Below are 22,292 nucleotides of genomic sequence, written 5' to 3' on the forward strand. Positions count from 1 at the left end.
ACTTTAAATACACAAAATATACACTCTTATCAGTACCACATCACACGTATTTACAGGTTTAAATGAAATCTTGTTAGTTATTTTCTTCCCTCATTTTATTTATTTATTTATTTATTTATTTATTTTTCATGTCTCTATTATTAAACACAATTACAGGCATACCCATTTTTAGACAGCATTCTAGCCCGGGCAATAAAGCAACACCCCTGTTCTCTCTCCCTCTTCCTCATTCTTCCTCTCCTTCATTCTTTGTTTTTCTTTTTTTTTTTTATTCTTTCTCTTTCTTTCTTTCTCTCTTTCTTCTTCTAAAAAAAAAAGTGAGGAACAGCTTCCTCCCGAACACTCAAGCTCTTTCCATCAACTCTGCTGGAAAGGAGGGCAACATGGACTCCTAGAACAATTTCTGCCTTCACTCCAGTGCCCTGGACACAAAGGGAGGGCCATAGATGGCCTCCTGGGATCCACCATTTCTCCTCTGACTGCCACAAAGCTCACTGCCAAATCCTGCCAGGGAGGAGATGTGAAGACCACAGCAGACTCCATGGAAGCATCACTGCTGGAGAGGTTCAGCCAAAGCCACTTAATGCTCATTAAATAGGAAACTACTATCAGTCCTGAATAGCCTACCTGGCACTGTTAACACCTTATATTTCTGATGTTGTGGGTTAGTTTGCTTTGGTAACTGAGCCTATGACATTTGGGCTTTTTGAAGTGGTAGTTGCCTTGGCTGGGTTTATGCCCCGGGTTTACCCCATATATTCCCTACTGCGAAGAGTAACTTTGTGGCTCCCTTGGCTTTTACAGACACATTTCCCTCAGACCTGGCTCAGCCTTTCCCTACCCTAGTTTTGCAATACTATGGCATTATGAGCTCAGCACAGATGGACATCCGTAGCACTCAGGAGGATTTTATTTGTTTATTTATTTTATTTATTTTTTGAGACAGAATCCCACTCTGTGACCCAGGCTGGAGTACAGTGGTGGCTCAGCTCACTGCAACCCCCACCTCCTGGTTTCAAGTGATTCATTCTCATGTCTCGGCCTCCTGAGTAGCTGGGACTACAGGCGTGCACCACCATACCTGGCTAATTTTTGCATTTTTAGTAGAGATGGGGTTTTGGCATGTTGGCCAGGCTGGTCTTGGACTCCTGGCCTCAGGCAGTCCACCTGTCTTGGACTCTCAAAGTGCTGGGATTACAGACATGAGCCACCGTGCCCAGCCAGGAAGATTTATGAGACTAAAAATGTAATCTTCTTAATCTGGCACTTACCAATAGAGCACACATGACTCCTAGGACTGAGATACATACCTTCTTTGCATTGGATGATATTGTGTTGGCCATTAAACTTTCCAAATAACTACCGAGGCTAATCCCCTTCACAGTGATGATGGCTTCTTGTGTGAGCATGGTCCTGCAAAAGAGCAAGAAAAGGGGTGACCAGCCCTGAGAGAGAGGAGGGTCTACCCTGCCCTCGCCCTTGGCATTCAATGCGTCAATCCCACAGGAGATTACTCACATTTCTGGGTTCTCTGGATGAGGTATGTACACCAACCTCTCATTAACTGACACCAAATTTGTGAGTGTGATCTTAAAAAAAGAAAAAAAGGTTTAGATTGTATTTCTCTTGCATTGCTTCCCAAACCATCTGCCGTACTCTTCCATCCCAAAATTAGTATTTAGTGGGGCCAGAACAGAAGAAGCATTTAGGCATTGGAGGTACCACCACATTAAGTCCTAGGAAACTACGGCTTTGCTCTTCCTTCTGGCAACTGTCATCTGTCCCACTCCACACGTGAGCAGGGCTGTGGCCTTGAAGGTAGAGTCAAGCTGCCAAAACTATGAGCAGTTGTATTACAGAAAAGGACAAATAGTCCTGTGTGTCCGCACAAGTGAGAGGAAGCTTTTCACCTACCCATGGCAGCCCACGGAACACTGTCTCCTAGGACTGGATAGGACAGACTCTGAATCTACATGGAGACTGCAGGGTTCTTGTCTCCTCCAGTACCACTTCCTGTAAACAGACCGACTCCTTATGTACGTATTTATATTTTCTTTCTCTGACATTTTATTTTTTATTTTATTTTATTTTTATTTTTTTTTGAGATGGAGTTTCATTCTGTCACCAGGCTGGAGTGCAGTGGTATGATCTCAGCTCACTGCAATCTCTGCCTCCCGGGTTCAAGTGATTCCCTTGCTTCAGCCTCTCGAGTAGCTGGGACTATAGGTGCGCCATCATACCTGGCTAAATTTTTTTTGTATTTTAGTAGAGATGGGGTTTCATCATGTTGGCCAGGATGGTGTCGATCTCCTGACCTTGTGATCTGCCCGCCTCGACCTCCCAAAGTGCTGTGATTACAGGAGTGAGCCACCGTGCCCTGCCTCTTTTTTTTTTTTTTTGAGACAGAGTCTTGTTCTGTTGCCCAGGCTGGATAAGGGCTCACTGCAGTCTCAATCTCCAGGTCTCAAGTGATCCTCCCACCTCTGCCTCCTGAGTAGCTAGGTCTACAGGTGCGCACCACCACACCTGGCTAATTTTTAAACTTTTTGTAGAGATGGATATTGCCATGCTGCCCAGGCTGGTATCAGACTCCTGAGCTCAAGCAGTCCTCCCACCTTGGCCTCCCGAAGTGCTGAGACTACAGGCGTGAGCCACTATTTTTCTATCAAAATATATATTTTGCCTATATTTTCTATCTATTTAAACACTGGAGTTCTAGAGCCACACTATCTAACAGAATTTTCTGTGGTAACAGCAATGTCCTATGCATGCTGTCTGATGGGGTAGCCACAAACACATGCTGCTAATGCACACCTGAAGTGTGGCTCATATGACTGAGGAATGAAATTGTTAATTTTTTTTTATCAGAATTAGGTTTTTTTTTTTTTTTGAGATGGAGTTTCACTCTTATTGCCCAGGCTAGAGTGCAATAATGTGATCTTGCTCACTGCAACCTCTGCCTTCTGGGTTCAAGCAACTCTCCTGCCTCAGTCTCCCGAGTAGCCGGGATTACAGGTGTCCGCCACCACGCCCAGCTAATTTTTGTATTTTTAGTAGAGACAAGGTTTCACCATGTTGGCCAGCCTGGTCTTGAACTTCTGACCTCAGGTGATCTGCCCGCCTCGGCCTCCCAAAGTGCTGGGATTACAGGCATGGGCCACTGCACCCAGCCATAATTAGTTTACTATTAAATAGCCACGGGTTGTTGGCAGCTGCCACACTGGACAATGAGTTCTAGAATTGCTTCATTATTTAACCCAATTCACCCTCTTCTCAAAGGGCCAATTATAAAAGACCATGTTTTAAAAAGCTGAAGCAGTGAAAAGCAAATTAACCTTTCTGTAGTGATAAACACTGATTTTATCAGTAATCTCTCACTGAATCCGCCCCCCTCCCACCTGCCTCACTGTCCCAATGCAAATGGTTAGTAGGAAATCTCTCTCCACCTGCTGAGTGCCGAGTTATTAAGAGTTTCATATGTATGGTCATTACATTGAACAGAAATATTTAACAATATCAATTAAAAATAAAACTGATTAGTTGTCATTTTATGTGCAATATTTTATGCAAGTCACTGTGTTTCATAAACCTGACTTCTCTGAGGTTTGTTCTTTTCTTTTTTATACAAGAAATGTGAGACTGAGAAAATGTAAACAGCATCCCCAAGTCGTCGGGCCATCCAGCGGTGGCTTCAGGATGCAAGCACATGTCTGTCTTGCTCCAAACCCCATTTCCTTTCCATCAGACCTCACTGGAGCATAACCTGTTCCTTTTTACATACAACTGAGTTTTCTGGAAGGATAAAGTGGAATTTCATAAGTAAATATTGGTTTTGGGTGCAGAGAGAACAGAATACATTAGTTGTCAGGAATAGCGACAGGGGACCCAGACAGGCTCCTGTGACTTCGTGCAGCCTGGGACAAGGGGCCAATAGACCAGGGGACATTGGCAGAGGTCCAGGTAGTTCATTAAGGAGCTAGGCTCTACCCTGCAGGTGGCTCAGTCTCATGTCAGCACACAGGGATGCACTCACTGCCTTCTACAGAAGGTGCTCCTAGCTGGGCAGAGTGTAGCTGGCCAGCAGCACTGAGCGTCCCTGAGGCTGTTCCCACGGCCACCTGGGAAGCTCACAGGAGCTCCCGAGGCCTCAGGGTGGGGAAGGGGAACCACAGGACCCAGAGTGGCTCCACTTTGTTTCAAACACAGGGCCTCCCACAAGATGCTGAGAAGATGGGGAGCTGCCCAGGTACCGGTTTGGGTACTGGCGCATGGCTGCCTGAATGACCTGCTCCTCAACCGTGTCCCTACCCACTGCGCCCAGCAGCCCTGCCTGCCCCTGGGCCCAGGTCACCCCTCCCTCACCGCAGCACTGCTGGCCGCACCTTCAGCTTCAGGCCAGACACTCCATGGCCCTTTGGGAAAGGGCTGCATACTCAGGATGTGCAAAGCAGGCTTACCTCTCAATTTCCAGACCTGATGGGCCCTACCAGGGCCCTGACCAGAGAGAGGAGCTGCACCGTGGGCCTCCCATTCCTCACTCCCCAGTCTCACCTGGGGAGCCTCTGGTACCTCTCGCCTGGACAATTACCTGCCCAGACTACCGGCCTCCCTGGCTCAGGTCCCAGCATCTCCCCACCCTCTCTCCACAAGGCTGCCAGGGTATTCTTCCCAGCACACAACCTGGCTACCTCGCCTTCCGGCAACAAACGCTCAGTGGCTTCCTCTTACCACAAAAGCGGCCTCCAGCTCCTCCGCCTTCTGTGGTGTTGTCCCTGCCCCTCTCCAGCCTCCTTCCTTCCACACACCTTCCCCTCTTAGTCTCCAACCCACCTGTTTGTGGCTCTCTAAGGCTCAAGGGCACCCACTGCCAGTGTGTCTGGAGAAGACCTGCCAGCCTCCCTGTCACCTACGTTCACGCAGCCCCTTGGGGGGGGGGGGCTCCTGCCTGCTGCCACCTACACGAGTTGTTTAGATGCCCACCGTGTTGTTTAGAGCCAGTCAGGAGGGCATCTCTTTTAATCCTTGCATTCCCCATCCCTAGCACAGTGCTGGGTACCTGGCAGGCTCCTGATGCTGTTGGCAGAACCAGTAAGTAAGTGGTGGCTACAGCCAACCGTGGCACTGGAGACAGAAAAGGGAGGCCAGATGAGGGCACCACTGACTTCAGCCACCATACCCCATTTCTCTATTTGCTGAAAATAAGGATTATTTTATGAAATAAATAATTTTCCTAGTCCATGCATATTCTCCCCAACATGTTCTTTGAATTTGCATTAGGCCAATATACTACTATTTTTTTTTTTTTTTTTGAGTCTCACTCTGTCACCCAGGCTGGAGAGCAATGGCATGGTCTCAGCTCACTGCAACCTCAGCCTCCTGGGTTCAAGCAATTCCTCTGCCTCAGCCTCCCAAGTAGCTGGGACTACAGGTACCTGCCAGCACACCTGGCTAATTTTTACATTTTTAGTGGAGATGGGGTTTCACCATGCTGGCCAGGCTGGTCTCAAACTCCTGACCTCGTGATCTGCCAGCCTCAGCCTCCCAAAATGCTGGGATTACAATCGTGAGACACCAAGCTCGGCCCATACTTTTTTTAATTGAGAGAAGTGACGGAGGAGTGAAGGGGGAAAATAGCTTTAAAAACGCCTGTTGGTGGTGCACACCTGTAGTCCCACCTGCTTGGGAGGCTGAGTCAGGAGAATCACTTGAACCCAGGAGGTTGAGTTTGCAGGGAGCTGAGATCCACTGCACTCCAGCCTGGGTGAGAGAGAGAGAGAGAGAGAGAGAGAGAGAGAGAGACTGACTCTGTCTCAAAAAAAAAAAAAAAAAAAAAAAAAAAAAAAAACTCAAACCAAAAAAAAAAAAAAAAAAAAAAAAAGGAAAAAGCACATTGGAAGGCATCACTTGAGACCAGGAGGTTGAGACCAGCCTGGGCAACATACCGACACCTTGTCTCTACAAAATATTTAAAAAATAGCCAGGTGTGGTGCCACGTGACTGTGGTCCCAACTATTTGGGAGGCTGAGATGGGAGGATCACCTGAGCTCAGGAGTTCGAGGCTGCACTGAGCTATGACCACACCACTGGACTCCAGCCTGGGTGACAGAGCAAGACCCAATCTTTAGAAAAACAAAACAGCCTGCTGGTTGTCGCGACGGTGGTTATCTTGTGGGAGGTACCCAGGGGGTCTCAGAGGCTGGTCAAATTCTGTTGCTTGACCTGCCTGCTAGTTAAGAGGTGTGTTCACTTTGTGACAACTCATCATTGTGTGCATTTTTCTATATACTTATACTTGAATAAAAAGATAAACTGCTAAATGAATTCAGCCTTTCTATTAAAAATAAGCACCACCTAGACAAAGATGTGCTGGAAATAGAATTAAACAAAAGCCTTGCCACCATCCCCCAGACGCAGAGTCCCCTCTCATCTGAGGCCATCGCTTACATTGGTGGAACAAAGTTCCATTTTCTTTTCCACTGGATCCACCACAGAATGTTCTTGGATGTATGTCAAAGTCCTACTGGTTCCCAAAATCTAAAACACAAAGCAAAACTAGCATAGTGGAACGTTAAATATTCTACTTCAGATCACCACTGAACACCATTGTATTTACTAATTAATTCGCTATTCAATAAATGGTATCATGGGATGCAGCTAGGGACAGCGACAAAATCCCTGTGTCCAGGGCACTTCTGCTCCAGCAAGTGAGCCACTGAGCAAAGAAATGCATTCCTCAGAGTGGAGCGCGGGGAGCACTATCCTCCCGGCAAAATAAAACAGGCTGCGGGCAGTGGAGCCCGCAGGCCCCTCTGCTGGGTAAGGTCTGGGCAGAGCCCCAAGGAGGAAGGTGCCACCAGAGTGCTGGGGTGGGGCGTTGGGCTGGGGTCGGCAGGTGCAGGCCCTGCAGCAGGAGCTGGGCTAACCAAGGGGCCTGCGCAGGGGCCAGGGCTTGGACCGCAGGAGGAGGTGAGCTCGTGGCGCCGGGGTTGGGCGAGCGGTGCCCAGATTCCCATTTCCAGTGACCTCCCTGGCTCTGAGGAAGAGTCTGTGGGGGCTGAAACAGGTTGAAGCCTAACCCCCTTCCTGTGGGGGCACCAGGAAGCGTCTGGCTGGGGACAGTGGGATTTAGAGGCGATTAAGCAGGGAGGAGGGTGTGTGGCGGTGCTAATCCAGCATGCCCGGGGCCCGGTGGCAGAGCAGATGGGGATGCCAGATGCCAGGCGGCGCGGGGCAGAGCCTCCTGTGCCCACCCCCTCCATCTCGGGGAAGACCCCCCACTACCCCCCGACCCCGTGCTCCCTGATCTCGGGAAACCACCTCCCCGCCACCCTCCCACCCCCTGATCTCGGGAAAGATCCCTCTACCGCCTCCCCCACCCCGAGCATCCTGATCTCGGGGAAGGCCTCCCACCACTCCCCACAACCCCGCGCCCTCTTGATCTCGGGGAAGACCCCCCCCACCGGCTCCCCGATCTCGGGGAAGACAACCCTACCGACCCCCAACCCCGCCGCGCCCTCCGATCCCCGGGAAAACCCTCCATCGCCCTCCTACCCCGAGCTCTCTGATCTCAGGGAAGACCCCTCGCCGCCCTCCCAACCCGGTGGCAGCCTGAGCAGCCGAGGGCGGGACAAGGGGAGGGGGGAGGAGGGACGCGGGAGAGGGTGGGGGAGGAGGGACGCGGGAGAGGGTGGGGGCGGAAGTGGGGGGGTCAGGCTTGTTGGGAGCCGCAGCCCCAGCCCCGCTCACCGCTCTCACGAGGCCGGGCAGCCCCCACTCGGTGCTGAGCAGGCGCAGGCTGTGCAGGCGGCCGCGGCAGTCCACGCGGCGCTGCAGCACGTCCACGCCCAGCACGCTGGGGTTCATCGGGTTCGGGTACTTGCGCATGGCCGCCTGGATGACGGTGTCCCACGGGTGGCTGCGGGGAGAGCACAGGCGGCGGTGAGCAGGCCCGGGGCCCTGGCCGCAGGGGTAATGGGGAGGCAAAAGCCGCAGCCAGGCCTAGTCTCTTCGCTTCAATGAAAGGCTTGTCCGACAAATCCGAGGAGTCCCGCGAGCCCTCCCGGGCCGCCAGCTCCGCACCTGCACGCCTCGGCACCTGGCTGCCCCACGGTGTTTAACAGAAACACACACCTGCCTCCGCGCCCCCAGAGCGCGCTCTGCTCCCCGCTACTCTCGGGCAACTGAGGATGCACTACTTTGTTCCCACTTCTAATGGTCTATGGCTGAAGCAGCCACACTTCTTTTCTGATTATAAAAAATGTGTTCAAAATTTTGAAAAAGTATGGACATTTTATTTTATTAATTATGTTTTGAGATGGAGTCTCCCTTTGTTGCCCAGGCTGGAGTGCACTGGCACAATCTTGGCTCACTGCAACCTCTGCCTCCTGGGTTCAAGCGCTTCTTCTGCCTCAGCCTCCTGAGTAGCTGGGATTACAGGCACCAGCCACCACGCCCGGCTAGGTTTTTGTTTTGTTTTGTTTTGTTTTTGTATTTTTACAAAACAGAAAAGAAAAAGTACAGACGGGGTTTCACCATGTTGGCCAGGCTGGTCTCGAACTCCTGACCCGCCTAGGCCTCCCAAAATGTTGGGATTACAGGCGTGCACCACCGCACCCGGCTTATAAAGACATTTTAAACAATCTACAATTCCACTCTCCAAGGATCACTGCTGTCAACACTCTGCGCACATTCTCCCCCTTGCCACCACACAAACCTCACATTTCCCCAAGCCGTGCCTGGCTAGGAGGACCGTATAATAATGCAAGAACAGCGATGGCCCGAATGTCACAGCTCTCAGCACCACCTGCTGATGGAGGCTCCCAGCCCTTCCAAGGCCCCCAGTCTCCTTGGGCATCCCAGGAGTGTCCCTTGCAGGACAACACCGCTCCTTCCCTGGCCCTGAGGACTTTCCCCTTGGTTTTTGTTTGTCTGAGACAGGGTCTCATTTATCACCCAGCAGGCAGGAGTGCAGTGCTGCCATCAGGGTCACTGCAGCCTCAACCTCCCAGGCTCAAATGAACCTCCTACCTCAGCCTCCCCTTGCCCCACCTCCAGTGGCTGGGACTATAGGTATGTGCCACCACACCTGAATTTTTTTAAATTAATTAATTTTTTTGAGATGGAGTCTTGCTCTATCGCCCAGGCTGGAGTGCAGTGGCGCGATCTTGGCTCATTGCAACCTCTGCCTCCCGGGTTCAAGTGACTGTCCTGCCTCAGTCTCCCTAGTAGCTGGGATTACAGGTGCCTGCTACCACGCCTGGCTAATTTTTGTATTTTTAGTAGAGATGGCCATGTTGGCCAGGCTGGTCTTGAACTCCTGACCTCGTAATACAACCGCCTCGGTCTCCCAAAGTGCTGGAATTACAGGCATGAGCCACCGCGCCCCACCAATTTTTAATTTTTTTAATTTTTTCAGGTCTCATTATGTTGCCAGATTGGTCTTGAACTCATGGCCTCAAGCAATCTTCCTGCCTTCACCTCCCAAACTGCTAGGATTACAGGAATGAGCCACCATGCTCAGCCTCCCCTTGCTGATGGAGGCTCTCAGCCCTGCCATCAAGAGAGGTCACAAGCTGCCCATTGCTTTCTAGAGCTCTGCACTTGGTTAGGCCTGAAACCTGCAGGGGTCAGACACACGTCTGATGGGAGCCAAGTGAGGGGCCACCACACCTATTCAGCATGGACCTTCCCCCAGACAGCTGAGGGAATGCCAGCAAGTCACTTTATTGCCCTAATGTCCTAATCCATTCTTCCTTCAGGGTGTGCTCTCTAGGAAGCCTCTGCAAGGACAAACATTCTCTGACAAGATCATTTCTTCAGAAGTGCCCAGAGAGGTTTGTCCAGCTTATGTGCAGACACAGCCCAGAGGCAAGACTGGATGTGTGCACACACATCTGCACCATGCACACTCACACACGAGTGCACATACACATGCATACACACATGCAAGCACAGGGACACACATCTTGAAAAATTAAACTGGGATTACATTCAGCATATGAGTTTACCATCCACTTTTTAATAACTGCTGATGAACACTTTCCGATATCATGGAGCCATTTTCAGAAATAGGATTATAAACGGCTGTACATTAGGTCATCTTGTGGCTGTGTATATTTTACCAGTCTTCTATGGTGGCTTATGTTATGTAGATTGCTTTCACTTTTAGATGATAAATCATAACAGTAGTGAACATTTGTGTACATTAGTCTTTCAACACATTATTCCTTAGGATAAAGTTCTAGAAATAAAATTTTCAAATAAAATATGAAAGCTTATGAACATATTGAAGTTTTTATTCCATATTTTGGTCATTTTTTAATATAACTGAGTGATCATTAGTTTACCCTCATCAAACTCTCGTCCTAGGTGAAAGTCAGCAGCAGGGCCCAGAGGAGAAGAGGTCCTGCAGCTCCCTAACCTATGTTCTTTTATCACATTCAGTGGCCTCTAAATTGTCAGGGCCTGGCCTGGAGTCCTCTTTAATGATAGAACACTTGGGTTCAGTTTTTCAAGCCATGCAATTGTGTCACTAAGTTGACACATTCCACTGGTGAACATAAAGGGATGAATGGGATGAAGAAGTCCAAACTGGGTGGTCCTAATCACCATAAGAATTCAGTCAGCTTGGAGTCCTTTCTCCTCTCTGAGGGTTAGGGAAGAACTGTCAGGGACACGGTGGACCCCAGAGCTAGGTAAGGAATGTGAATCTGCAGATACACGGGAAGCAGAAAGGGTCTCAGTTGCCCAGGAGAGCCTTCTCAATGAATAATCTGAAGGCTTTTAAGTTCCTTAGACTGGTTCCCACTGAAGTCATTACTTTAAGCAGAATAGGCTATGCCTTCAAATATCAAGCTTAAAATAATCTAAACATTAAGGATTTTTTGCATTATACTTATCTCAAATAATGTCTCTTTCATATAAAAATCTTGCATCTTAGTGCTGGGTGCAGTGGCTCATGCCTGTAATTCCAGAACTTTGGGAGGCCAAGGTGGGCAGATCACTTGAGGTTAGGAGTTCAAGACCAGCATGGCCAACATGGTGAAACCCTGTCTCTACTAAAAATACAAAAATCAGCTGAGTTTCGTGGCACACGCCTGTAGTCCCAGCTATTCAGGAGCCCGAGGCAGCAGAATTGCTTGAACACAAGAGGCAGAGGTTGCCATGAGCCAAGATCATGCTGCTGTACTGCCTGGGAGACAGAGTGAGATCCTGTCTCAAAACAAAACAAAACAAAGAAATAAAAATTAAAAAAAAAAAGAAAAAAAGATTTAGGCAGGCAGGCGTGGTGGCTCATTCCTGTAACCCCAGCATTTTGGGAGGCCAAGGCAGGAAGTTCACTGTGACCAGGAGCTCAAGACCAGCCTTCGCAACAGAGCAAGATCCCTATGTCAACAAAAAATACCAAAGTTAGCCAGGTGTGGTGGCACACAACTGTAGTCCCAGCTACTCCAGAGGCTGAGATGGGAGGATCACTTAAGCCAAAGAGTTTGAGGCTGCAGTAAGTTGTGATTGCACTATGGCACTCCAGCCTGGGCAACAGTGAGACCGTCTCTAAAAAAAGAAAAGAAAAAAAGATGCAGGCAGCCACAAACAAGATAAACAGCCTGCTACACCCCACCACCAAGTGACCCGAGGCCTCCATCAGCTGCTCCATAGCTTGTGGGCTGCACACCCCGGGGGCTCCAAGACACTTTCAGGCCACAACTGTTGTCACAGTGCTACTGAAATTTGGCCTTTTTTGCTGTATTGACATTTGCACTGTTTCTGCAAAAGCAATGAAAGGACAGAGCCAGCATCTTCCCAGCATCAAGGCAGGGCTCCAAACTGTGCGTAGTCACTGCAGTCCTCAGTGCGGTGCACTGGGAAAACAATGCCAGTTTCTCTTAAGGACATCTGCGATGAAATGGTCAAGCAATTAATTTGATGACTGCTTGACCCCTGAGTACTCTTCTCTTTGATATACTGTGTGGAGGAACAGAAGTGCACCAGAAGCCCCTCTGCTGCTGAGGCCCAAGTCCCTCTGCTGTGGGGTGTCTGGGGGCACTGGCACCTGTTCATTTTGAGGGGGAGCCCCTGTCTCTCTGCTGCTTTCCACTGCCTGCCTCTTGTACTTGAAAGAGCAATCAACTGAAAGAACAATAAACAGACAAACTTTGCTTATTCAGACTTGGGGATCTGGCAGACGACTTCTTAAAAATTAACAAAGTGAGCCTGTGCTTCAAGGAAAACAACTGATAGTATTTGCTGCCAAAGATAAAATTTGAGCTTCAAAGTGATAATTTGGCCGGGCAGGAGGGGCTCATGCCTGTAATCCCAGCACTTTGGGAAGCCAAGGCGTGAGGTCAGGAGTTCGAGACCAGCCTGGCCAACATGGCAAAACCTCACCTCTAGTAAAATACAAAAATTAGCCAGGCATGGTGGCACACCCTTGTAATCCCAGCTACTAGGGAGGCTAAGGCAGGAGAAGTGCTTGAACCTGGGAGGCGGAGGTTGCAGTGAACCAAGATCACACCACTGCACTCTAGCCTGGGTGACAGAGTGAAACCCTGTCTTGGAAAAAAAATATACAAATAAAATAAAGTGATCACTGAAATTTTAGAAAACTTGTATCTGCTACCAGGAGCTGGACGACTGCTCTGTGCTGCATGCTCAATGACAGCCTATATTCCAAACGATATTAAGTCATACTTGGGTTAAAAACTCATTCGTGTACAAGACAGGCCAATGGGTTTGTTGTTGTTTTAAGAGATGCTGTGCGGCTGGCACGGTGGCTCACGCCCGTAATCCCAGCACTTTGGGAGGCTGAGGCAGGTGGATCACAAGGTCAGGAGTTCAAGATCAGCCTGGCCAACATGGTGAAACCCCGTCTCTACTAAAAATACAAAAATTAGCTAGGTGCATGGCAGACAGCTATAATCCCAGCTATTCGGGAGGCTGAGGCAGGAGAATCCCTTGAACCCGGGGGAGGGAGGTTGCAGTGAGCTGAGATCATGCCACTGCACTCCAGCCTGGGCCACAGAGTAAGACTCTGTCTCAAAAAAAAAAAAGAGATGGTGTGGCTCTGTCACTGCAGCCTCATGAGCAGCTGGGACTACCGGCACAAGCCACCACATCTAAGTTTTGTATTTACTTTTTGTAGAGATGGAGTCTATTAGGCTAATCTCAAACTCCTGAACTCAAGTGATCCTCCGGCCTAGGCCTCTGAGCTTGTTACTCTATTCATTATCGTTTCGGGTTTTGTATTCCAACTAAGTGTGAAGAAACCACATTTGTTCTATCACAGTAGCAAAGAATAGCCCCAATTACTTAAAAAGAATACTAAGATACTCCCACCTTTTCTAACTGCGTATTTGTGTGAGGCTGGGGTTTATCCATACACTTCAACCAAAACTACATATATTGCCAAACACAGACTGCAGAAGCAGGTATGAGAATCAAGTTATCTTCTATTGAGCCAGATATTATAGATATTAGTAAAAACGGAAACAGTGCCACTCTCCTCACTAATTTTTAGAAAATACAGTTTTTTATTCAGAAACATTATGTTAACACAATAGGTTTATTGTTAAATTTAATAAATTTATTTTTTCAATTTCTCATTTTTCATTTCTAATATGGTAAATATTGACAGGTATAACCCACATAAGCAAAACTGTTTAGGGTTTTGCTAAGTCAAGAAGTCCTGAGGCTGAAGAGCTTGAAATCCATTGGCCTAAGTGGGCCCTTAATTAAGCCTGTTGCCCAGGCTGGATTAAGTGAGTGGGAGACAGACACAGGGCTGGTCACTGCAGTTTGATTTGTAATAAGGGGAAAACTTAATGTCCTTCAATAAGGAAAAGGATAAATAGTAGCACTTTCATACAGCGATTATAATCTATCTATATCTACATATGTTTATGTAGACATCTATAGTCATCTCATATGGGTGGATTGTAGAAAAACAATAGGGCAGGCACAGCGGCTCATGCCTGTAATCCCAGCACTTTGGGAGGCTGAGGTGGGTAGACCACTTGAGGTCAGGAGTTTGAGACCCACCTGGCCAACATGGTGAAACCCTGTTTCTACTAAAAATAGAAAAATTAGCCGGCGGGCATGGTAGTAGGCGCCTGTAATCCCAGCTACTCAGGAGGCTGAGACAGGAGAACTGCTTGAACCTGGGAGGCAGAGGTTGCAGTGAACTGAGATCCTGCCATTATACTCCAGCCTGGGCGACAGAGTGAGACTCCGTCTCACAAAAAAAAGAAAAGAAAAGAATATGACACATGTAATAATGACACATGCATATACACAGAAGCAGTCAAGTGGACCCGTGGAACGCAGACCCCCTGAGAAGAATGCCCACCAAACTCATCCTCATAGCTCCCTGCAGCGAGGGAGACACAATGGAACAGCAGCGGGGAGGGAAGAGTGGGCTTTAACTCATCTGTAATGTTCAATTTCTCTTCCCTGCTCCTGGCTAGAAGGCAAGCTTGCTTTAGGCATGACTCCCCGTACCCCAAAGCCGTTCCTGCTGAGACGGGCATTGCCAGACATTCCCAGCAGCTGTCGGAATCAAAGGTGTGTGCAGCTTTGAATCCTGCTGGAAATCTACTTGTGATGGGGTCTGTTATTCAAGATTTTGTCAGGTCTGCCTGAAACCTCATTCAATGCTGGAAGACATTTTAAACCCTGTTTATTTTTAAATGTGCGTTTCTATATTTTGGTCCTATATTTTAAATTATATTTAAACTACTTTCACCCTTGTCTAGGTAACACACACATTAATTCAGCTGGGTTTCCCCAGGGCTCTCTGTTTATGTCCGAGTGTTTACCCTGCTGTCTGCTGGGTGATCTCAGGGCCTGTGGAGTTTCTTCTTGATGTGGACACAGGAAGAAAACTTGATAACATCAAAAATGTTTGTATCTAATTATTTCTTCATTTCAAAAGTACTGTAATCCCAGCACTTTGGGAGGCCGAGGCGGGCAGATCACCTGAGGTCAGGAATTCAAGACCAGCCTGGCCAACATGGTGAAATCGTCTCTACTACAAATACAAGAAATTCGCCAGGCGTGGTGGCACACACCTGTGGTCCCAGCTACTCAGGAGGCTAAAGCACAAGAATTGCTTGAACCCAGGAGGCAGAGGTTGTGGTGAGCCAAATTCGTACCACTGCACTCCAGCCTGGACAACACAGACTCTGCCTCAAANAAAAAAAAAAAAAGAAAAAAAAAGTAAATTTATTAATTTCCAATCAAATGTTCACCTAACAGCACAACAAACATTTTTTTTAAAGCATAGAAAGAAAAAGAAAAGTCTATAATCCTCAAAGGAAAACAATCAGGGATTTCAATAGATGAAACAAGGTAAAAACTGCACAGAGTCCAGCCAGGAAGCCAGGCTTCCAATTTGTACTGTCATTTGGATGCTATGCCAGCTCTTGGTGCCACATCATTTATAATCTGTCCAGCCACAGGCCAGTGACAGCATCCTCAGCCAGCCACATTCCACATTTGTCAGGCTCCATTACCGCCCTTTGCTTTTAGGTTCAAAAATCTATCGCTGAGAATCAGCACCTAGTCCGCAGCAGCTCCAGTGATGACTGGGATTCCTTTGGTGGATAGCTGCCCTTGTCCTGAAAGTGCATCTGGTCTCCATATGAGATTCCTCACCCCTTCTGAGCACTTGCTAGGGGCCAGGTCCTGGCGGGGTGCCAGGCATACAAAATGAATGACAGGACGGGAGAAATGAAGTACTGACCCTCTACCACATGGTGAGCCTCAAAAAGCACTCAGACACAAAACGCCCCATATTGCAGGATGACATTTGTCCCGACAAGAAAAATTCACAGAAACAGAAAGCAGATTCTGGTTGCCTGGGGCGGGGGTGAAAATGGGGTAAAACGGGGCACCACTGCAGAACGATGGAAGTGTTCTAAGATTGCGTGTGTGATGGTCGTACTTAGTAAAAATTACTGAATTATACATTAAAATGTGTATAATTTTATGGCATGTAAAGTATACTTCAGTAAAGCTTAAAAAAGTAAATGGGAGCCAGGCGCGGTGGCTCACACCTGTAATCCTAGCACTTTGGGAGGCTGAGGCGGGTGGATCACAAGGTCAAGAGTTTGAGACCAGCCTGGCCAATATAGTGAAACCCCGTCTCTACTTAAAAATACAAAAATTAGCTAGGCATGGTGCTGGATGCTTGTAAAACCAGCTACTCGGGAGGCTGAGGCAGAAGGATCGCTTGAACCCAAGAGCCGGAGGTTGCAGTGAACTGAGATCGAGCCACTGCACTCCAGCATGGGCGAAAGAGCAAGACTATCTAAAAAATAAAATAAAATAAAAATAAATGGGAGTTAGCCGCTGCAACAATTTTCAAAAGCATCAACTGTGATGTTTTCACAGCTGGCTATTCATTTGTGCTTGTCCATGGACATTTCACAAACCTCTATGGCAGACCTTGGCCATTCCATGAGAAAACTGAGCCCCAACTGACTGGGCACCCCTGGTATACAATGACTTAACTATCTAAGGCATCCAGATGGCTCAGTGATGAAGGACCTGAGTGGGTTGCTGAAGGAACCCCACTTGGGAAACACTGCAGGCCATTCAAAAAATTAGATCCCATCAAGTCTAAAGATTCCATGAAAAATAATTTCACAGGTTTTGAAACCACTTGGTATATTTTTATTGTAAATTTACATTTTAAAAGTCAGGGCAAGTACAGTGGCTCACGCCTGTAATTTCAGAACTTTGGGAAACCGAGGCAGGTGGATCACATGAGGTCAGGAGTTCCAGACCAGACTGGCTGCATGGCAAAACCTCGTCTCTACTAAAAATACAAAAATTAGCCGGGTGTGATGACCCACACCTGTAGTTCCAGCTACTCTGGGGGCTGAAGCACGAGAATCGCTTGAACTCGGGAGGAGGAGGTTACAGTGAGCCGAGACTGCGCTACTGTACCCCATCCTGGGTGACAGAGCTAGACTGTCTCAAAAAAAAAAAAGTCAAAGGATGACAATTTCCTTCCACACAGTACTTTTTTTTCCCCCAAAATAAAATGCTTAATTGGGGTAAGATAATTTACAAATCTTTGTTCCTGTAAATAAATATTAAATAATAATTTCAGTGTGTCATAGATCGGTGACTTAAGGAGAAGATACCACTTAGGTCAGAAAGACACATTTTTTTTCTTTTTATTTGTACAAATTTATGGAGTACATGTGCAGTTTCGTTACATGCATAGATTTCGTAGTGATCAAATCAGGGCTTCTAGGGTATGCACTAACCGGGGAGGTGCCTTGCACCCATTAATCAATTTCTCATCATCCTCCCTGCTCCCACCCCCTCACCCTTCAGAGTCTCCCTCGTCTGACGTTCCGCTCTCTCCATCCATGTGAACACATTTTTTAGCACCCACTTAGGAGTCAGAACATGCGATACTTGTCTTTCTGGGCCTGGCTTCACTTAGGATAATGACCTCTACTTCCATCCGTGTACCTGGGGGACATTTTTTAACAGTTCCGTGGTTTCCCACGCTGGCTTGGAGGCCTTCCGCGCCTGTAAGTGAGTTCAGGACCAGGACCCCCCAGATGCCTTCTTCCCCTTAGCTTCCTCCGAAGCTCACAGCCCGCCCTGGGCCCTCCGTGAAACGCGCGGAACGTTTATGACAACCTCAGCAAAGGCGCTAGCTTGCAGGCCTCTCCCCTGCCCGGCCCCCAAGAGAGCATCTAGCGACAGGCCCCCGCTCCCGGCTCCAGCCATCCCCGTTCCCCGCTCCGGCCGCCCCCACCCCCGCCGCCGACCACCAGCAGGGCCTCAGTGCCGGCTGCCAGGCCCCTGCGCCCGCCGGGGAAGAGGCCGGACCGAGCGCAGCGCCTCGCCCCAACCGCGGTCCCTGGGGGGAGGGAAGGGTTGGGGTTGGGGGCGCGCGAGCCTCTCTCCGGGACGCCGAAGCCGCCGTCGGGGAACTGCCGGCGGGGGGTTGAGGGCTCCGCGAGGCCCGCTCTGAGGTCCGGCCTTTCCCTGGCCGCCCCAGCGGGCTCCGGAGCAGGAGCCGGCATCCGGGCGGCCCCACCGGGGCCCGCAGCCCGCAGCCCGGCCTCACCCGAACACGTGCTCCGAGCTCCAGATCTTCATTGCCGCCGGCGCGGGGCCCGGACTCTGGGACCAGTGGCGGGAGCTCCAGGCCTGGCGGCTCCCGGCGCGGCGTGGGTGGGGCCTCCGTGGGCGGAGCGCTCTTGGGTGCCGCCCACTCTGTCACGTGGCCGGGCTGGCTGCGGCGGCTAAAAATAGCTGTGCCCGCCCCGCTGCAGCGCAGCCTGGCCCTGCGCTGTTACCCCGGGTGCGCCGTGCCGCAGGCGCTGGGTGTTGGCCTCCTCCTTACTCCCGCTGTCCAAATTCTCCCAAGGCCCTGTCCAGCCACTCTGGTTTCTACCCTCGGGGACCTGTGACGAAAAACAAACCTGCCAACCCTCAAAACCCCACTGCAATTTGGGTCTTGAACAAGCATTAAACCAGCATGTGATGCGCATCCCAACCAGTCAGCCAAATAGGCTGCAAAGACAGAAATCTCAGCCTATATCTAACAGTCGGGAGGACGCAACCTGCCCCACGCATGCTCCCAGGTAAACAAGACAGGCCTCTGGGGAGGGGACTCCTGTAGGGCTGAGGGCCCCACAGGGTCGTGGGGTGAGCCTTATGCTGTGCTGAGGCTCAGGATCCAAGAAATAAACAGACAGGACACAGAAGTAGAAAGAAAATGCAGCTGGGCTCAGGGGGCAGTGCCACCTATGAGTGGTGTCAGGCGAGGCCCCGAATGTCCAGAAGCATGAGTATTTATTGTGTATAGGTTAGGGGGCAGGGCAGTGAGTGAAATCATCTTTAAGGATAGTGATAGGGTCGTGAGCAATAAAACATGGGGTCCACCCCCATTAGGTCACCTAGGCCAGGAGGTGGACAGTGCACAGCAAGGGACCTGTTCCCATGAAGGCAAGGGCCGTGTGCAGTAAGGGGTCCACCCCCATTAGGTCACCGAGGCTTGAAGGTGGGCCATGCGCAATGAAGAGGGTGCAGTGTGCAATGCTTCTATCTATGGCAAACTACTTCTAAGATTTATAGGAGGATTCTTTAAGTCACATAGCAGTGACAAAGCTGTCAAGATTACCGCCACCTTCTGGCAGCTTCCAATGGGTTCTATGGGAAGGTGCTTTTCAAGCAGCACAGTAGCAAGAGCTGATAAAGTTGACAGTCACCAAGGTGGATTGCCGTTCTGAGGGCAGCCTTCCACAAGAACTGGAGCAAGTTCAACGCCTGCGGCACGGCGCACTACAACTCCTTTATCAGGAGGAGTGCCTCTTGCCCCAAGCCTGCTGTACAGCGCGTATCTTTACAATACTGAACGCTGCCGCCTGGGCCATGGATTCTTGTCCTGGTATAACTGTTTTTCCCTTAATTCATGCTCTGCAGTGTGTCTGCTCTAGGCATTCCTCCGATTATAAGCTGCTTATTCCTTAATTCATGCTCTGTACTGTGTCCACTCTAGGCATTCCTCCGATTATGAACTAAGATATAATTATAGGTATATATGTAGGGAAATTTTCTTTAGGCACTCATACTATCAACTATTATATGATTATATATAGAGGATTAGATAAAGGGATTCTTCAAGCCCTAATTCTGTAAACTAATATATGATTATAAAAGGAAATAGCTGAGCAGTAACGCTATAAAGTGAGGTATTCCTCAAGCCCTAACTGTGCCAGGGTTCTGCTTAGCTCTCATTCCTCGGTGCCTATATGGGGGGTTACCCACAGACTCCACTACACCATTTGTCGCAGAGTTCGTCCCAATTCTCCTGATCATGGACTGGCCCCTGGTAAATGCGGTGGCCGTTTGCGTTTGTTAATTGCCTTTATCCAAAGGAAAAATCAATTTTTTGTATCTTTATAACAGGAAATAGGTTTACAGTTTGAAGCCAGGTGCTCTCTGGAAGCTGGGCTCCTACCGTCCCTTGAAAGTGGGAGACAGGGATACCATTTCAAAGAGATGACTCCCGAGTCATCCTTTGGGAAAATACATTCCTGAGTTGTAAAACTGGGGGGAAATCTTCCTTAGCTTTAAAACACATTTACGTGTATCTCAAAAAGAACAAGAATTTGTGATTACAAGTTTTCTAAAGCAAATCCGCTAAGGAAAAAGAGTCTCCCTTTTGCACCAGGATAAAGTTTTTGTTTCTTTTTTTTTTTTTTTTTTAGATGGGAGCCTTGGTCTGTTTCTCAGGCTGGAGTACAATGGCGCGATCTCGGCTAACTGCAACCTCCGCCTCCCGGGTTCAAGAGATTACCCCTGCCTCATCCTCCCGAGTAGCACAGGCGCGCACGACTAATTTTTTTGTATTTTTAGTAGAGATAGGGTTTCACCATGTTAGCCAGGATGGTCTTGATCTCCTGACCTCATCATCCGCATGCTTTGGCCTCCCAAAGTGCTGGGATTACAGACATGAGCCACCGGGCCCTCCTGATAAAGTACTTTTTAGCTTTGTAAATTACCCTGCGCTGCCATAAACAAAGTCAAGTGCAAAGTAAGATGCTTGTTCTGAGAAGAGGGTGCTCCTCTCCAGGATGAGATGGGGCAAGAGGGCAGGGCCCTTGTCTGAGTCCTGGGGGCATGGGGAGCTGATTTGTGCAGTGAGGCAGGAAAGTGGAAGAGCACACAGCATGAGCAAAAGACCTGGGCCCACTCACATTGACCTCTACCTCCTAAGGCATTCAACTCAGAAAACTTCCAAAGTTGGTGCTATTCTCCCTGTTTTACAAATGGGTAAACTGAAGTTCAAGCAGGTTTCAAAGCTCATGATCACACACTGAGGTGAGAACCCAGGTTACAAGATTCCCCCTCCCCACTGTGCTGCAGTGAGTCAAGATTATCACTGGGCCAGCGGTTGAACACTTCTTGTATGACAAGCACTGGGCTAGGGACCGTATTTATTGAAAAGACATGAGCCAACGTGCTTGTTCCAGGTCACACATCTAGGAGTTAGCCCACCCAGAATTCAAAGCCACATCTGTATGATTCCAAAGCCCAGTCTTGCCGTTTATTATCCCCTAGGAGTAGGAACAGATCTAGCTGTGGAACAGTCATTCATCCAATCAGTTTCCTTACTTGTCAAATGAGGATCATACTGCCTACCCCACTGCTGTGTGGTGAGAATTAGATGCATCCACGTGTGGACATCACGGTTTACTCGTATTCCTCCTATCAGTAGCTAAGACTAGCCAGAGAACTATCCCTTAGCCTTTTTTTTTTTTTCATTTCCTTTCTTCCCCCTTCTTTCCTTCCTTCCTTTGTTCCTTCCTCTGTTCCTTCCTCTTTTTTCTTCTTTCTTCTTTTTCTTTCCTTTCTTTCTTTTCTTTCTTTCTCTTTCTTTCCTTTCATTTCCTTTCATCTTTCTTTCCTTTCTTTTTCTTGGTCTTACTCTGTTGCCCAGGCTGGAGTGCTCACTACAACCTCTGCCTTCCATGTTCAAGCAGTCCTCCCACATCAGCCTCCTGAGTAGCTGAAACTACAATCATGCATCACCATCCGGGGCTAATTTTTGTACTTTATTAGTAGAAACAGGGTTTTACCATGTTGGCCAGGCTGGTCTCAAACTCCTGGGCTAGTGATCCACACACCGTGGCCTCTCAAAGTGCTGGGATTGCAGGCATGAGCCACCACATCCAGCCTCTTAGCCTTTTCTTTTCTAAAATATTCGGACGTGAGACACTGCAACCACCCTCACCAATGGATTCCTGGATCTCTGAAAACTTTGTCGGGAGTTATCTCCTAGATACATCCTGACCCTAAACCTGGATGCTTAACACCAGCATGATCATAATTATAATACCCAGTGCTGATGAAGAATTTGCCTTGGGTCAGGCACTGTTCCGCTGTGGAGTGAGTCTTTTAGTAGTCATACAATCCCATGGACAGATACTACTATGATCATCTTCATTGTACTGTCCAGGGGACTGAGGCACAAGAAGGTCAAGTAACTTGTCCAAGAACACACAGCTGGGAAGTAACACCTGCAGTTAGAAACAAGGCAATCTGACTGGAAGACCAGAGCTCTTAAAATATGCCAAATTTGATTCTGGCCACTTGATTGCTTAAATTTGAGGAGCTTTTTAATAGACCGTGATTAATATTCTTCACTTTGCCTAAGGCAGAGGCTATCCATTGACTTGCTACAATGTATCACAGAGCCACTGTTTTAGCAGATCCCATATTTAAGCCAGATCTGATTTCTTTTTACCAGTTCTGTCTTT

General features: G+C 48.7%; 1 protein-coding gene across 4 annotated transcripts in view; it reads right to left on the reverse strand.

The window, feature by feature from the left end:
- PRELID3A (PRELI domain containing 3A) overlaps positions 1–22,292 on the reverse strand; it is a 157,929-nt gene that overhangs the window by 5,914 nt on the left and 129,723 nt on the right. For 2 of the 4 annotated variants that reach the window (XM_017498464.2, XM_017498465.2), the window contains exons 1-5: positions 18,092–18,197; positions 7,747–7,915; positions 6,445–6,534; positions 1,519–1,589; positions 1,311–1,413 (exon numbers count right to left, since the gene is read on the reverse strand). In XM_017498464.2, the coding sequence (XP_017353953.1) occupies positions 1,311–1,413; positions 1,519–1,589; positions 6,445–6,534; positions 7,747–7,915; positions 18,092–18,123 (465 nt within the window). In that variant the 5' untranslated portion in view covers positions 18,124–18,197. Of the gene's footprint in view, positions 1–1,310; positions 1,414–1,518; positions 1,590–6,444; positions 6,535–7,746; positions 7,916–18,091; positions 18,198–22,292 lie in introns of those variants that run through there. The other 2 variants (XM_037727872.1, XM_017498466.2) reach the window with 2 other exon arrangements.

The sequence above is a fragment of the Cebus imitator genome, unplaced genomic scaffold (assembly GCF_001604975.1).
Source record: "Cebus imitator isolate Cc_AM_T3 unplaced genomic scaffold, Cebus_imitator-1.0 Scaffold242, whole genome shotgun sequence".
NCBI lineage: Eukaryota > Metazoa > Chordata > Mammalia > Primates > Cebidae > Cebus > Cebus imitator.